This window comes from Triturus cristatus, chromosome 12, assembly GCF_964204655.1.
Source record: "Triturus cristatus chromosome 12, aTriCri1.1, whole genome shotgun sequence".
NCBI lineage: Eukaryota > Metazoa > Chordata > Amphibia > Caudata > Salamandridae > Triturus > Triturus cristatus.
In genome coordinates this window covers 70,304,297-70,320,326 of record NC_140595.1, presented here as the reverse complement: position 1 = coordinate 70,320,326, position 16,030 = coordinate 70,304,297, and the positions used below count along the sequence as shown (strand labels likewise).

At 41.5% G+C, this 16,030-nt stretch overlaps 1 protein-coding gene across 1 annotated transcript in view; it reads right to left on the bottom strand.

Moving 5' to 3' along the window:
* LONP1 (lon peptidase 1, mitochondrial) overlaps window positions 1-10,097 on the bottom strand; it is a 38,696-nt gene extending 28,599 nt beyond the window's left edge. The window contains exons 1-5 of the mRNA XM_085640003.1: window positions 9,647-10,097; window positions 2,528-2,616; window positions 1,473-1,592; window positions 597-831; window positions 21-82 (exon numbers count right to left, since the gene is read on the bottom strand). Coding sequence (XP_085496129.1) covers window positions 21-82; window positions 597-831; window positions 1,473-1,592; window positions 2,528-2,616; window positions 9,647-10,018 — 878 coding nt within the window. The 5' untranslated portion in view covers window positions 10,019-10,097. The remainder of the gene's footprint in view (window positions 1-20; window positions 83-596; window positions 832-1,472; window positions 1,593-2,527; window positions 2,617-9,646) is intronic.
* Window positions 10,098-16,030: the final 5,933 nt, after the last annotated feature.

The following is a 16,030-nucleotide window of genomic DNA, read 5'->3' as shown; positions in this document are numbered from 1 at the left end:
TAATTGTTTACATCACTTACCTGTACAGCGGGTTTAAAGCAATTATGTCTCGGATTGTCTTGACAATCTCAGCCGTAAGTGCCTGTGAAGCATCAATAGCAGCAAGGTAAGGAATTTTCATAAGGCTTGGCTAGCAATCATTATTTTATTGCTTTCCTTTAATCAGACACCACACTTTTTCCTATTAGGTGCCTTCATCTACATTAAGAATTTATGGATTCTCAACTATAGACACAATTATATTTTTGGTGCACTGCAGATAGAACTATTCATCTAAGCTGGAAATATTTCAAAGACATACATACTGCATGATTCCTATAATTCAAATAAAAGCTTGTCTGCCAGACTTTGGCCCAATATGTAAGCCCGTCCTCCCTGTGCCGATAAAACCTCTGAACAACAAAATCACAGGCTGGCTATTTTTGGATCGTAGCTTATATGCCTCGTATCCCCAGCACATGGTCTGATCTTCAGCAATGTTGCTCATTTATAGTAAGAAATAACATTTGTGTAGCTAGTATTCATTTTTCAACGGTGTAACTTCTAAATAAACATAGAAAACAACTCAAAAGATAGTTTTGGTTCTTGCAACTGACCTTAACTTCTTCGTTGACCTGAAAATCCTCATGTACCACATTTTCAACTTCGACCATAAGAATTTCCCGAGGGGAGTCCGAAGCGGGTTCAACTACTAACTCCACCTCTTGCTCCGTGGCTCCTTGGTTGTCTTCTGGCTCTTTCCTGGATCGCTTGGTCTTCCTTCGCACCTTGTTTTTGTTCTCATCTTCAGACACTTCTGGTTCAACCTCTAGCTCCTTATTGACACTAATCCTGTCCAAGGAGACAAAACCCTTCTTAATTGCTTAATGAATCAGCCGAGTAGGTCTAGATGAAAGGAACTTTCATCTCATCTCAAAATCAATTTAAATATAGCTGCCCGTGGGTCTTGAAGTGTACACAAACACATCCATTCATGGTATACTAGCAAACGAGGACTTTCGTGAAAACTGTCATGATCAACTTGACTCTCACACTGCGCCCTTAGAAGCGCTACCGAATGAGTGCTTGCGAGCCGATTATGGATGAATGAGGATATTCACACTATGGGCCCTCGTGGTGCACGCTCCGAATTAAAACTCTGGTACTCTTGTGTACCTTCTCTCTTTTGCTGGGGGTAGGATTAAATAAAACGTACATTTTAATCATAGGGGGAAGTCAAGATGCTGCTCAGAAATGTAATTCTTCAAGTTTGAGTAAGGGTGCTACTTGGCTTTCATGCATGACAAATGTTGATTTTTATGCCACGCTAGTAACTAGCAACTTGACATTTTACACCATTTATAGTGCTCCAAAAGATGCTCATGAGTGCAGCTACAGAAAACGAACCTATATTTCTTGTGACATAGCTCCATTAGAGCGCCTCCTCTTCCGGTCACCACTCCCTCTAACTTCAGCACAAACCCACAAGTTACCTCCGATGTCCCATGACAATCATGCGAAGCTTGTCTCCGAGATCCTGCATCTCGTGAATCTGAACAAATGTCCCCGTTCGGTAGATGTCATTCAGGTTTTCCACCACATCCGATTCATTGCTGTAAAAGAAATTTAAAAAACCTGAAATGCTTGGGTGACCGAGACTATGGCTACACCTAACACCTAAACCATCTTTTTGGTCAAGCTCCAATGGTGGAAACATGTTTATGGATTAACCCTCAAAGCTCTGTACAGTGTGTATCTGTAAAAAAAAAACAGCAAAAGGAGCCAAAGCTTAAGGTGAGGGCCTCCTACAAGTTATTTTTTAATAATAAAATGTCCTCACACATGTCCTCCTAAGGTCAAAATTAGCAAGAAGAGTCGGCTCATTAAAGAGGAACAATATACTTGAAAGTATGCAAGATGAGATTCACCGGTACCAAAACCATGAAGAACAGTTTGTTACTGAGGTTGCAATCCTACTCCTTGCACTAAGATGAGGCAGTGAATGTTGGAGAGCCAGGCTAAAGCGGTAATAAAGTTATTTATGGGGAAACAGTAGAGCAAAAAACAGGGAGGTGGAGTAGCCCTTGGCAAAACATTAATTATACTGGTGAATTTAGAAAATTTCGTGGAACTTCAATTTTGCAGAATGCCCTTAAATCTTATGTGCATTGTGAAATTTTCTACAGTGGGAGATTGGTTCACACAGAAAACGTCTTGCTTGAGAGATTACATGCTCGAGCTAGTGGCCTGCTGGAAACTTGCATAGGTTTTTTTTATGTCATTTGACTGAAATATCCTCTTCAGATAGCGGTAAACCAAATTTAGTGTAATTTATCATAATTTTTCTGGAATTAGATGAAACAATACTACATATTTGCACAACCCCGAAAGCCTGGAAAGAGTAGTAATGTGCACCCGAAAATCAGACATATAATTCGTGGAAAGCATTGATATGGATGAGCATAACTCTTAGAATCTACTCAAGCACTTCAAGAATGGGAACTCACCTGAAAGCATTCAAAGGATGTGCAGCTTCAAAACCACTTACTTGTCATCCTTCTTGAGGAAAACACCAGCATACGGCTGCGCAAGACGAACCTTCCGTCGCAGCAGCTCAACCAGCTTCTTATTTTTTACCTAAAAAAATATTCAAAATATTTAAAACACTAATCTCTTTTTTTAATGATGCAAACACAGAAAAAACAAAATCACGAGTAAATAATAATAATGCAACTCTGGACCATAACACATCCGAGTGAGTCTTTCCGTTTCAGGTACTTAAAACAGCGCCAACACAGCTTCAAGGAGTAGTTGCGTGCTTTAAATGGAACCGTTATTGCAGTGGGCAAATCTGGAGGAAAATAGCTGAGGTGATAAGTTGCACAGCGTTTCATTGCAATGATGGCATATTGTCATTTAAGCGTCTCTATTTCAGGGCCATTCTCATTCAATGGATTTTTAACATCTTACATTATAATTTTAAATGCCAAAAAGATCTTAATTTGATTCTGCAGGGGCAGAGTTTCAAACAAGAGGATTTGAACTTCGGATCACAGCGAGGTGTCCACTTTAGCCGCAACCAGATAACAGAAGGCGAGGCAGGATGTGAAAGGTACACTGGTGACATGCAAAACTGGCTAAAATTGAACCAAACAGTGTATAGTAGATTTTTTTTTAAATAGAAGTACAGAATGCTCATCACAAAATAAACTGATGTGCCCAAAATCAAATGATATTCTTTGTCAAGAGCCATAGTTCGGAATATAACTGAGCTCTCCAGATAGTAGTATTAGCAACATAGCAGTTACTAGGCCACATGTCCCCAATTTCATCATATAATTAGATACTTCTGCCCCGGGATCAAACAAAATGAGTGTATTCCACCCCTAACTTCCAAACTGTAAAATGTACTACCATAGCATCAATTCACACATTCACCAAGGGAGCTGGCAATCACTCTTAATGAATGCACTGAACTGTAAACTGAGACAAAAGCATTTGGAGTTTGTTTGAAATTACATTTAAAACCACATCTGTGATTCTTCAATGGGTCCAGCACTGAAGGAGACAAAACTCTTCGTACACAAGCTTGGGGAAAGCAAGGGCAGTACATCGCATCCTTGAGCAGTGATTCACTGCTAGCAAACATGATGCAATCGCCAGTAATACCCTGCTCTTTGTACTCCTGAATGTACCATGCTGCCCATCATTAAAAGTGACAAAACTCCTCGAGCTGTCTAAAGAGGCAATCATTCAGGTTGTGGACTTAAAACACACAAAATATAGCATTTCCTAGACCCAAACAAGATAGTGACACTGTGATTCGTCAGATCTTTCAGAGCAACATCCACATTTAACCAATTTGAAAGGGAGTGAAAGAGATGTAGTTTTGGTGTTTTTTTAAAGCAATATCACATGATCTCTCTCTTTCTTTAAAAGCTACATATGGGAGGCGAAGCATCGGGCACCCATTTTCAGGACAAGAAATCAACTTGTGTGGCTCAAACTTAACTCTACCCGAATGAAAAGGCTGAATATTATTTGCAATATATATTAATCTCCTGTATCACAAAAAACTGCTGATCAAGGACAGCATATACTAAGACCCAAATTCACCTGCACATAGGTTCTTCTCTAGAGGAAAGACTTCTCCAGAAGCCTCAAAACAAAGAAGATGGCAACTTCTTTAAGCAACACCTCACTCCAGACATACTCAACACTGCATGCTTCTGGCATTATTTATTAAGATTGTTTTATATAGTACTGTGCACCAACCAGTAATAGAACATTTTTAAGACAAGCGAGGCACAGCACAACCTATCTGAATAAACATCACTTCAATGAAGTGTAAACCTAACACTGACCTGTTCAAGAGTGAAACGACTATACGAATGCTGGGTATGAGGCAAGGTTGGGTATTGTGAGGAGGGACAAAAGGAAAAAAAAGAGTAGACAACTTTTGATTCAACAGTGAATTTGGTGAGAAAGGAGAATAGTTGCGAGTGTCATGTTTACAGACAGTAGTCCTTGAAAACAACAAGTACCTAATAGCAAGGGTTTGTATTTAAGTCCAAGTCACCAAGGATAGTCTTGAAAAGGGGAGTCTTCACACTTTTACAGAAAGAATGTTTAATAATGATCTTAAATGTGGAGGAAGAGGGTTCCAGGAGTAAGCTGAAGAACCAGAAAAAGATTGGTTTGAAATTTGCTTCGTAAAAGAGTTTAGCACCCAGGAATGTTCAAGATATTGACAAGAGAGCACGATCTGCCATTGTGGAAGGTTTTGCATGCAAGACAGTAGATCATTACTTTTATCTTCGCTGCTAGGGGTAGCCAGTGAATATCCTCCAAACTGTGTTTTTGTGTTAATATTTGTTTCTCTATTCTACTTTCAATATGTGCCCCTTGACACAAAATAGAGACTGGACAGATCATGCACCATTGCCATAAGTTTGTAGATCTTACATTTTAAATCAAAAAGGAAAAGCAACTTGTGTTCAGACAGGTGAATGCAACACAACATCCAAAACATACAGGAACACTCCCCAGTCAATATAGAGCATGTTTTACCATTTACATCAATCAAACCTGTGTATTAACAGCAGTGATTCTCAATTACAAAATTTAATTTTGCCCGTTTATCTACACTCTTCTTGGAGCCAAGAGTTATTGAAGATGGCTACCATTTGGGTGGCCTATGCTCATCCTATCTCAGAATATAATGTATGTTTGGGGTAGTGCGTATTATTGTCACTCACCATCATCATGTATAAAGCGTTGTATTTAATGTAAAACATTGACCATGTTAGTTTCAGACTCCCTGTAGCCAAGGTCAGCTCCACCACGACTCATTTATCAATTATCGGCATCACTTATCAAACAGTGTTTTTTTTTTCTTTTGTTGGTTTTTGAACCTCAAACAATATAAGAACTGAGGATATAAATTTGCCAATCTTTTCGCCTAGCAACATTTTTTGATTCCGTTACATAGTCCTTTTGTGTAATGCATCATAGATTTGGTGCTCTCCTGCCAAGCATTCAACAGAGTCCATTTTACAAGTCCTGTTCTATCATTTCTACATGTATACAACTTCACGTTAGTCATTTGTAGTGCTTTCTAAAACTTAGCATACATTCTCATGTGTGTGTTTAAATACGTTACTCATGAAACATTTTTTAATCTCAGAAGTGTAAACAGAACTAAAAATTAGTTACATTTCAATTCATGTGTTGGCATCAAAATAGATCAACATTATATTAATACTGTCACATATCGATATATATATTCCGATTTCTAGGGTAGGAGACATGGATCCAAAACCTGGTGGGGAATTAGAGCAGAAGGTTTAAAGGAGCTATTTGGGAACTGCATCTGGGATTTATCCTCTTTTGCAAGTAATTTTTGGCGTTTTTCTTTTTTTTACTAATTGAATGTGGAGTCTTTACAACGAAGTTATTCTAGTGTCTGTTCTAAATTAACTGAGGGTTTCTCCATTGGTCTGGTCAATTTTCCTCTTTACGGACTGAGGTAAACATATTTCTAGTTTTGTAAATCAGACACAGCGGCTTGATTTTTTTGATAATGGTATTTATGTATGACTTGTGCAATTTTAGTTGGGCTTAGAAAGAGCTTTATGCCCCAAGGAGTCAACTAATAACTGCAGTAAAAACATGACAATGTTTGTCTCCCTGTTTTTCTAAAACACACCCACATTTATCTAAAGTGAGTTTTGTGGATAAGGTAGATTGGCTCCGTCTTCCTAGTACACTCCAAGAGACGCTTTGGGATGCATCAAAACGACACGAACAACTGAATCCCAGCAAGAACAGGACTTTCGTAAAAATCGGACTAAAAGGAGGTGCTGTTTGTTATACGAGCGTGAAAGGAGTCTGAAGAAGCAATCCTTGACCATGAGAATACAGCAGTCTGCAAAGCTTCTTCAAACCGTGTTGCCATTCTAGAAACTAGATAGGTTCAGAAAACTAGGAAGACAAAGCTCTTGGAAGCCTATGTGCTTCCGGAAATTAGCTTAACAAATAATATAACTTTGGGCTTCATGAACTTTTCAAATTAAAAGTAATGTAAACTTTTCTGAATCAACATCCTTTGGGACTAAGACCAGTCAACAACTATATGGCTTTTATCAGATCTTTAGAAAATGCTTTTATTAAAATAAGTGTATTATTTTATGCAATTAAGCATCCAACTCATCAAAGGCTGAGAAGGTTTTGGGTGCTTTCCAAATATCCTAGTTATATATACACACACACACACACACACACACAACACCAACACACACTAACCGTTGACTAGCACCAAGCACAGTCAGATACAAAAGGTAACTGATGCTTACAGTAAACTGGCTGACATATTCAGTAGTCCACTTCCCATTTGTCAGAGGTGAAATCACTGGAACCCCCACCTTACAAGCTTGACACAAAGTCAGGATTATTTTGCACTTAATCAACTACATCCATATATTACATGCAAACGGACCACCACCTCATCATCAGTATAGAGGCCATGTGTACACTAAGGACTCCAGTGACAACAATAGCGAACAATAGCGTCAGCATAAAACTATACACAGAACTGTCTAATTTAAAAATATATTAACAGATAAAAGAATTTAAAAAAGGTCCTGAAAAAAGAAGAAGATTTCGACACTTAAGGATGCCAGCTTGTTTTTTTAACGTTTTCAAACTGCTTGTTCATTCTATTATTAAACAAGGTCAGTTTTGTCATGCAGTGTCACAAAATATGTTTCCCATAATATATTTTTCGCATATGTCATGCCGGCCCACACAATGACCTTGATTTCCTCACCACTAATGTAAGACGTCTGCTAGCTATAAAATGTCCTACTTCGAATTGATTAAGCAGGGGTGACAGCAGGGCAGTGCCCTTGAAAAGAGTCAGAAACACCCAGTTAAAACAGGTCTGTCTCTCCACCACAGCCCAGAATTACGTGGGCAGAGATTGTGCAAGATGCTGCACACAGATCTGTAAGGTCATCCCTGCAGCGCCAATGTAAATGCTGCACTGAAAAAAAGCTGTTTTCTTTTTGTAAAACAAATTGCATGAAGCAATCTCGCATTCTTTCAATAGTGGCCTACAGGCCAAGGTAGACTTTTGGATTAGCTTGCGTGACACCACAATAATCTGTGTTACAAGTATTGTTTGAATAAGGTTACTGGCTATATCTATCTATCTTATTGTTTGAATGTATATTATTTCATATTACTTGTTTCTATAGCTTTAATTGTGCAAGATACTCCTTGTGGTGTAGGTTCCCACATACATAAGCAGAGACTCAATAATGTTTATTAAGAGCTAGAGTTCCTTTTTTCCCAGAATCACCTCTACTGGGCACCTGCTCGTTTCACTGTCCCTACACCAAAGCCTGACTCTTACTTTTGTTACAATGTCGTGTGTGGCCACTTTCCTCGCTTGCAGAAATCCTGCATTTTGTGTTTGAGGAATAACTTGCTTGCCACCCGAGTGTTAGACACTATTGTTTAATTGCTTTTAGTGCTGGGGAAACTGTGGAACAGAGACTGGGGAAACCGAGGAACAGAGACAAAAGCTTTGACACTTCCTGAATGCATCCCCTACCCTTTGTCTATATGCCACTTCTTTCATGTCCTTGTACAAGCAGTCAATACTTTAGTTTCTGGTGTAGGCTCACATTTCAGCTTCCAAACATCATAGCCCACTCTTTTGGGATGCAACGGAGGACCAAAAATTATTAGATGAACACGTGTACAGGTGCTGTCCACTATGCCCACAAACAGGGATCAGGATCGCCATCTTGGTATGACATACAGTGAGGCCTTCTCAGGCTCAGACCAGCCTTTCCTTCATATACACATCAGCAACTCTATCTGGTTCTTTCTTGGGTTCAAGAACCCTAAACATGTCCAATGACTAAGTGCAGGATATAATTGTATTCAATATATCACCTGTTAAGGAGAATGCCAAACAAGTCGCCTCGCTGGCTCTGAGGATAACAACATATTTACAGTATCAACACTATGCCTGATGGATAGTTGGGTTGTGATCACAAAATATTCATGATGGTGTATCACTCACCGCACTAGACTAACAATAGGGAACGCAGGCCTCTACGGAATGTGGATGCAATCAGCTTAACAGGGAGGAATAAAAGACTAATTTCTTACAGCCCACGATAGCAAGTCTGCATTAAGAGAATTTCTGCACATTTACAAAACTACACACCAGGTAAATAGTTCTTTTTTTTTTTTTTTACTTATGCCTGAAAAGGGGCAGAGTCGTCTCAGGAAAAGATATCCAGGTAGATGGTTCTTTTTTCACTTGTGCCTGAAAAGGGACAGAGTCGTCTCAGGAAAAGATATCTAGGTAGGAATGGAATGTGATTTTACCTACTTGTAGATTTGTTATGTCCAATTAATACTGCAAGTAGCCAATTCTGTTTTGCATTATTTCAAAACAGAATTGGCTAATTGCAATATTAATTGGGTATAACAAAGCATCGTCCTTCTCTTTGTGGAATACTCCATATACTTAGATTGATAAACTAAAAGCTTTAAACATCAAACGAATGATGCAGTCAAAATGATTGTGTTATCTGTTTAAGTCCTGTTCGTGACACAATTGCTTGAGCAAGGGAATTTCTTTGCAACATCTTTAAATGCCATCAATTAATGTTGATAGGATTTTAAATGTTAATCTCGGACCTCACTGGAAGGTAAGAATTTGAGAACTATGCACTAAGCTTCTAACCCCATGAGCCCTCCATATATCAGCATGCATATAGTTTTGCAACTGCCAGTGACTGAAATCCATTGATGGAATTATAAAAGTGCAAGTACTCACTATGTTAGGGTGCCTGTTTGCTGTGAGGAGCAGCGGTGCTCAATAAAACTATTGCACAATTCTGAGTAGTGCTGGCATTCTCCTTTTCAAAGTAAAGAAGTGCAGCTGAGTGCATTTAATGCACTGACCTTAGCACATCCCTACTCAAAAGTAAGGAGTTCTTACCTGCACGTCGCCCACCTCAGCACATCTAGAGCTCCTTGGGATCCAGCCTAACAAGATCACCCCCACCTCAGGGCACATCTTCTGAACCCCTTGTCATCCAGCCTGAAGTACCCGCCCCCATCTCCATTAGGTACCCCACCTCACCTCGATGATCTTGATGAACCGGGGGAACACCGGATTCCTGGTGACGGCGATGAGCGGCAAATTGGGGAAGACCTCCGGGATCATAAGCGGGGCGAGGGCAGTCATGACCGGCGGGGTGTCGGCTTCACCCCCTTCCTCCCCTCCGCTGCTCTCAGACCCTCCGTCCCCTCCGGCCAGCGAGCTGAGGTGAGCCCAGGAGGTCTGCAGGTGCCTTCGCTGGGTCTGGAAGGGTCCCCGGCCTCCGGGGACAGGGAGCCCCCATGCCCTGCGCGGGAAGGCCAGGGGTGGTGGAACAGGGCAGGCGGCGAGGGCACGGAGCCCCACTCTAGCCCTCGCCCTACAAGAGCTCCAGAGCCGCAGGTATCCAGCCATGCTGTGCGTCTACTGTCATCAGGGAGGCGGCGCACACTACTGAGCCAACAGCCCTGCGCGCGCAAGGGACACCTCCAGGAGCTTCACCCATTGCTAAGGTCAAGGGATGCGCTTCAGGAATGTACACACAACACCGGAGTGTGTTATCATGATTTTCAACAAGAAAACATATCGTTTAATATTTTAATCATACACACACAACTTGTTTCAGAAAACCAATAGAAATATTTATAAAAGAAAAAAAATGAAAAATTAAAATCGCAAGTTTAGGGAAACAATACAAGAGCACTGCGGTAGTTCTGATACGCAACTCAAAGAATCAGGGTAATCTTGACTTCTTTTATTGAAGTCGTATTACAGTGAACACGAAAGTGATATTTCAAGATGGCTGCCTGGAAGTCTGGAATTCAGGGGTCGTCATAGGCACTCGCCGTTTACTTACTGTCACACACTGTGTCGATCCGCACAAGGTGAACTAAAATATTGCCGCCATCTTGGAGTTGTCATGCTACTAAAATTACCATCTCCGAAAAAGACGTTTTCTTGGATCAAGTGTTCACCGCAAGGTATATTCTGGTGCAAAGAAGTGAGAGTATCAACAGAACACGTCCAACAAGACACTTGCTGTTACAGTTTCTCTAAATACATCCATTTGCAGTCTAAATGTTTACCAACTCGTGAATAAGTAATGGAAGTTGGCACCCCTTTGAGTTGGCATGTCTCAGTTTTCAATTGACCAATGTTTGACGAATTAGGTTTTTGCCACCGCAACGAGAAGAACGTCAGAATAAAACAATAATATGAGTAACCCTAAAAAACAGAAGCAGTTAAAGATTTTTTTAAATCTAGTTTATTCCTGCCTTTCTCTCATTTCAATACTTCAAACAATGCATACTAACTAACCAACGTTCTATAATTAAAAAGAGGTAGGCTCTTTCGAGGGCTAACAAAGTAATGATATTACAATAAATGACATTGTATAACATTTAACATGACAGAGGCATCATTTGAAATGGCTTCACTCGTGACATGAGCCAAATCAAATCGCAGAAAACGATCAGAAAATAAAGACAGTAAGACACCTCAGATAGTTAATGGTCCAACTGCATAAAGGTGTGACCAGCTCAATTATAATAATTTGATGTGAACCAATACTACAAGTGCAAGCATGCAATACCTTGATAAATAAGAATCCAGGGCTTTAATCAATGTGGCATTGACACAGTTTTACCCAGTGGCTTAACGAAACTTGAGGGGGCCACCCTGCAAAGTACATGGAGATTGCCCGCCACATTCGGGACCCGGTTCAGAGCTAGAAGCAAGGGGCCTGCCACCTGTGCACCGTGCCAGAGGGGGCTCCTTGGAGCTTGGGTGCCCCCAAACCGCAGGGGCTGCAGGGGCTAACGTTACGCCTCTGGTGTTGTTTACTTTTTATTTACTTGAGTTTTATATAGCGCTGGCTAAACCCAGAGGTATCAGAGTGCGTTACATTAGGAGAGTTACATAGGTTACAAGGTACACGTTGTTACAGAAGGTACATCAATTACAAGTTACATCCGTTGGTTTATGACGTGAAGAAGGGTAAGGGGGTAATGTAAACAGGTAACGGGGAGGAAGATTAAGCGGAGCAGAGGCATAGGCAGTGCTTTAAATGGGCAGGTACTCACCGGTACTGAGTACCGGCACTTCCGATTTTTTTTGCCGGCAGTACCGGCACTTCTCTGTAGCCAGGGAGAGTACCGGTACCCTGATCCACGGCACGCAGGCTCAGGTTAAGTTTCTTCTCCAGTGCAGGGCAGAGGCCACTCTGCTTCGGAGGAGCTTGTAATTGACTAGGCTGAAGAAGACTTTTGCAGAGTTGCTGGTGAAGATTCCAGCAGCGCCCATTTGAATATCCCCAAACTGTAGGGGGGTGAAAGGGATTGTGTCACGCTGTGATTAACAGGACAGGGTTTCTAGACAGACCCTGTACTGTCAATAAGGTGCGCAGAGTTAATATGTTTTTTTGACATAAACACATTTCTCATGTGTTTTAATATGTGCTGCAACTGGTACAGAAGTCTTTATGTATGACAATATTTTGCCCTTGGCCCCACCCATAACCTCTCCCACTTGCCACACCTCTACTTTAATGAGTACCTGCACTTATTTTAGCCCTTTTAAAGCACTGGGCATAGGGATAAACAAAGCAGGCAGTAGGAGAGGCATTCAGGGGAGAGAGGAAAAGAATAGGGGAGGTAGGCAAAGAATGAAGGAGGGAAGAGGTGGGGGAGGGGGTAGGAGACACAGCGTGGAGACGAGGAAATAACTGTGTCTGACGTCCAGCTGGGTGGGAGACGGTTCCCGTGGTAAAGGGATCATTCCCAGTCCTCCATTAAGTGTGAATCCCTTGTCGCGGTGGACTCTCTCAGCGAGGTCACTGAGACTCCAGGGCATAGATGCTGGATCCCTCCCCAACAAGGGGAGAGGAGTGCTTTGGTCATGGGCACACTCAGAGGAATGAAGGAGGGAAGAGGTGGGGGAGAGGGTAGAAAACCCAGCATGAAAACAGTGTCCGACGTCAGGCAAGGGTAGGAGATGGTTCCCAGGGGTAAGGGGATCAATACCAGTCCTCTACTATGTGTGACTCCCTTGTCACTGTGGACTCTCTCAGAAGGGTCTCTGAGACTCCAGGGCAAAAATGCTGGATCCATCCCCAACAAGGGGAGTAGGAGTGCTTTGTACAAGGGCATACTTATGGGGCCATTTTAGGGAGTCAGGCTGGTAGAGAAAGGCACTCACTGTAGAAGGGGAAAAGAGATGCGCTGATTATAGGAATCTGTAGATCCCGGTGACTCTAGGCTGGATTTGCCACTGTGAGTACTGATTCTCTGTTAAGCCTCTTTTCAGATGGTACGGCAGGACCCGGATGCAGGGTCATCGTCTCTCTGTGGTGATATGTCCCTGGCGGGTGCCATTTTGAGGTTACATTGCAATTACAATACATTACAATTGGCTTAAAGTTGACAGGCACCATTCTTTAGTAAGTTTGCCAAGTAGCTGACGTCGGTCTCTGCAGGAAACGCTGCACATAGGCCACGATATGTAAAAGAAGGGAGGCCACCCTATAATCCAACCGCATCTGGGTGAAGAAACATATGAAAAAAACAAATAATGCGTTGGAATAGATCTGTGTCAACAGTATATGGAAGAAACACTTGAATTATTCCTTCACAATGAGGTACACTCTCTAGATTCAATCATAAATCGATCAACACTATTGATAGAAAACAAGTTTGATTTAGATACAATGTTTTTTAATGTATATTCATGTAAAAAAGACACTTTTTATGTTTCACTGTACACATACATACAAAAAATAATAAATCTAAAGAAATTATAAACAACAAAACAATACAAAGGAGGAATATAACCTCTATTCCTTATTTCCCTGCTAGTGATTGTGGATGCTCACACTTTTTTATAGAAGCATTCCATTTTATAAGAAAACCCTAACAACAAGTACTATGAGGAAAACAACTCGCTCCTCTAGACAAATTGATTAGTACTTTTTAAAATCAATTTCCACATAATTTGAATTTAAGAAGGGCTTCTTCAGTTCTTATGTATGTGTACAGTGAAACATAAAAAGTGTCTTTTTTACATGAATATACATAAAAAAATTGTATCTAAATCAAACATAGGCCACGATAGCAGCGGTATCACACATGCACAGGCTTTCCTTCACATCCACACTGTATTCAGATCCTGGCTCCCCCTTTCGAGTTCGCCGCCGCCATTTAAAGGTCAGGCTTCATCTCGAAAAGAGCAGCGCAGAGTTGTTGCCAGGAAACGAAATTTAGCAAACTCTAAATCTCTTCCCAGTTGAAGCATGCGCTGTGGTAATATAGGTGTTAACATGCCAGCGTTGCAGCGCTTGTTGTCAATGGGGAAAAAACAGTGCCTCTTCGTCTTTCAGAGAACTCCATTTTAGGGTCAGGCACCATTGTGAGGAAATTCTCCATCTGATCCTTGTCCTCCGAAACCGCTAGCATTGTGGGCAATCACCATTAACCCATTGGTTAACATCGGTGTCTACAGCAATAGTCCGGGTCTCGTGGAAGCAAGCAAAAATTCTGCCCCTGTTAAAGAACAACCCTTGGCGGACCCTAGTGAACAATCAAACTATAGGCCAATATCCTTACTGCCAGCCCTTTCGAGAGTACTGGAAACATTTGTAAATCAGCAGCTCTCTCAGTATCTTGAAATAAATGATCTGCTTCATCTTAGCCAGTCGGGCTTGAAACCAAACTTCGTATTGAGATGGAAGTCGGCAAACATATTAAAGGCACCTGGTGTTACCTTGCAACACTTAGTTTTAGTCCCCAACCCAAATCTTCGACCGCTGTGCACAGGTAATTATTGAACTGATTTCATACACATTGTGCAGTTAGTAAATGCTTTAAAAAGCACAACATCTCAGCAGCTTTATAAACAAGCATTGGCATAGCCAATAGGTCTCGCCTTTGGGACCTTATAAGTGTTTAGCCATGCAACAGTTGCATAACTAAATACTTATAAGGTCCCAAAAGCGAGACCTATTGGCTATGCCAAGTGGCCGTGAAGAAACTGAAAGTGATCGTCATCGCGATCAAACATCAAAGCAGCCGTGCGGCCGCGAAAGTGAGGCGCGCGCGCCTGCGCACATGCACTGTAGCTCTAGGCTGGCCTGGTAGCACTTTTTGGAGCCCTCTCAATAAGTCTTGCCAGACCAGCGCATGCACTGGGTCAGGCGAGACCTAAAAATAAATCTGGTTGACGGCAAACTCCAATCCTAGAGTTCAGTTAAGCATGGTATAACGTACCAACAAGTCAGTGGCAGAGGTCTCATTAGTGCAGCATGTGCAGTAACAATGGTGCCCAAGAGTGTGAGTGGCCCTCTCCTCCCTCACCCCCACTCACACACACTTATGGCCTAGGAGTTGGTTTACTTGTATTAATTTTAACGACACTGTAGCACTGCACAGAAATGTGTTTCAGCTTTACAGACAGTAAATGCATTCCTCTCTCCAAGTGATCCGTAGTCCTTGAAAGTATGAACATTTAAGACAAATACTTGGTCAACAAGCACAAAATGGCGGATATGCTCGTGTTATTTTGCCTGCCTGGTAAGAAAATGAAGCCTACCAAACCGATATGCTAAATCAGCATGGTAATGTCGCATATAACCCCTGTGTTCCTATCAAAGTAACCAGTGGTACATTATTTCCATGCAGATCAAAACACTTGAATACTTTAAACTCGCACCTGGCAGTTGGCAATCAGATTTCAAAGGCGCTCTCAATGCAGTCTTTCATTTCATCTTAATTTCTTTCTGTAGCTCTTCTGCCATCTTGGGCACTGTCCTGTCACAAGGGGCCTCTCATGTCTTCCATCACCTCTAACTGGGTCCCTGCCCTGCTGGCTGTCATCCACTATGCAGTACATTGGTGGCCTCCAAATGGCTCCTTCATTGACTTGATTCCTGGCCGAAAGTTTCAGCTTAGACCACTGATGGTGAACAACATGTACTTGAGGCAGTGCCAGATACAGAGGCCCCATCTTCCTGGCCTCTTATTGGCTTGGTACAAGTGTTACAGGGACCAATTGGCTGCTAGGGGCTACCAGTCACCACTGAGCCAGTCTCCATGACTCTGCTGGTCTATTTGTTTTCCTGCGCCTGGCCAGGAATTGCGGCATCCTTTCTTGACTATTTCCAAAAACACATAAACAGTGAATTAATTAACATATTAAAAGAAGGAGCAAAATCTGTTTGCACATATATCTCCACATTTTTGTTGCCACCACACACAAAATTGAGCACAAAAACATAACTCTAAATCATCTCAATAGACACTATCATTGGATAGTCAGCAAACATCATTTTTTAATACAAAGATCATTGTTTGTATGATCAATACAATGTTATTCATTTGTAATTAGGCTGTAAAAGCCAGGATTGAAATGCAGGGTAGAAGCCTCGCACAGTGCACC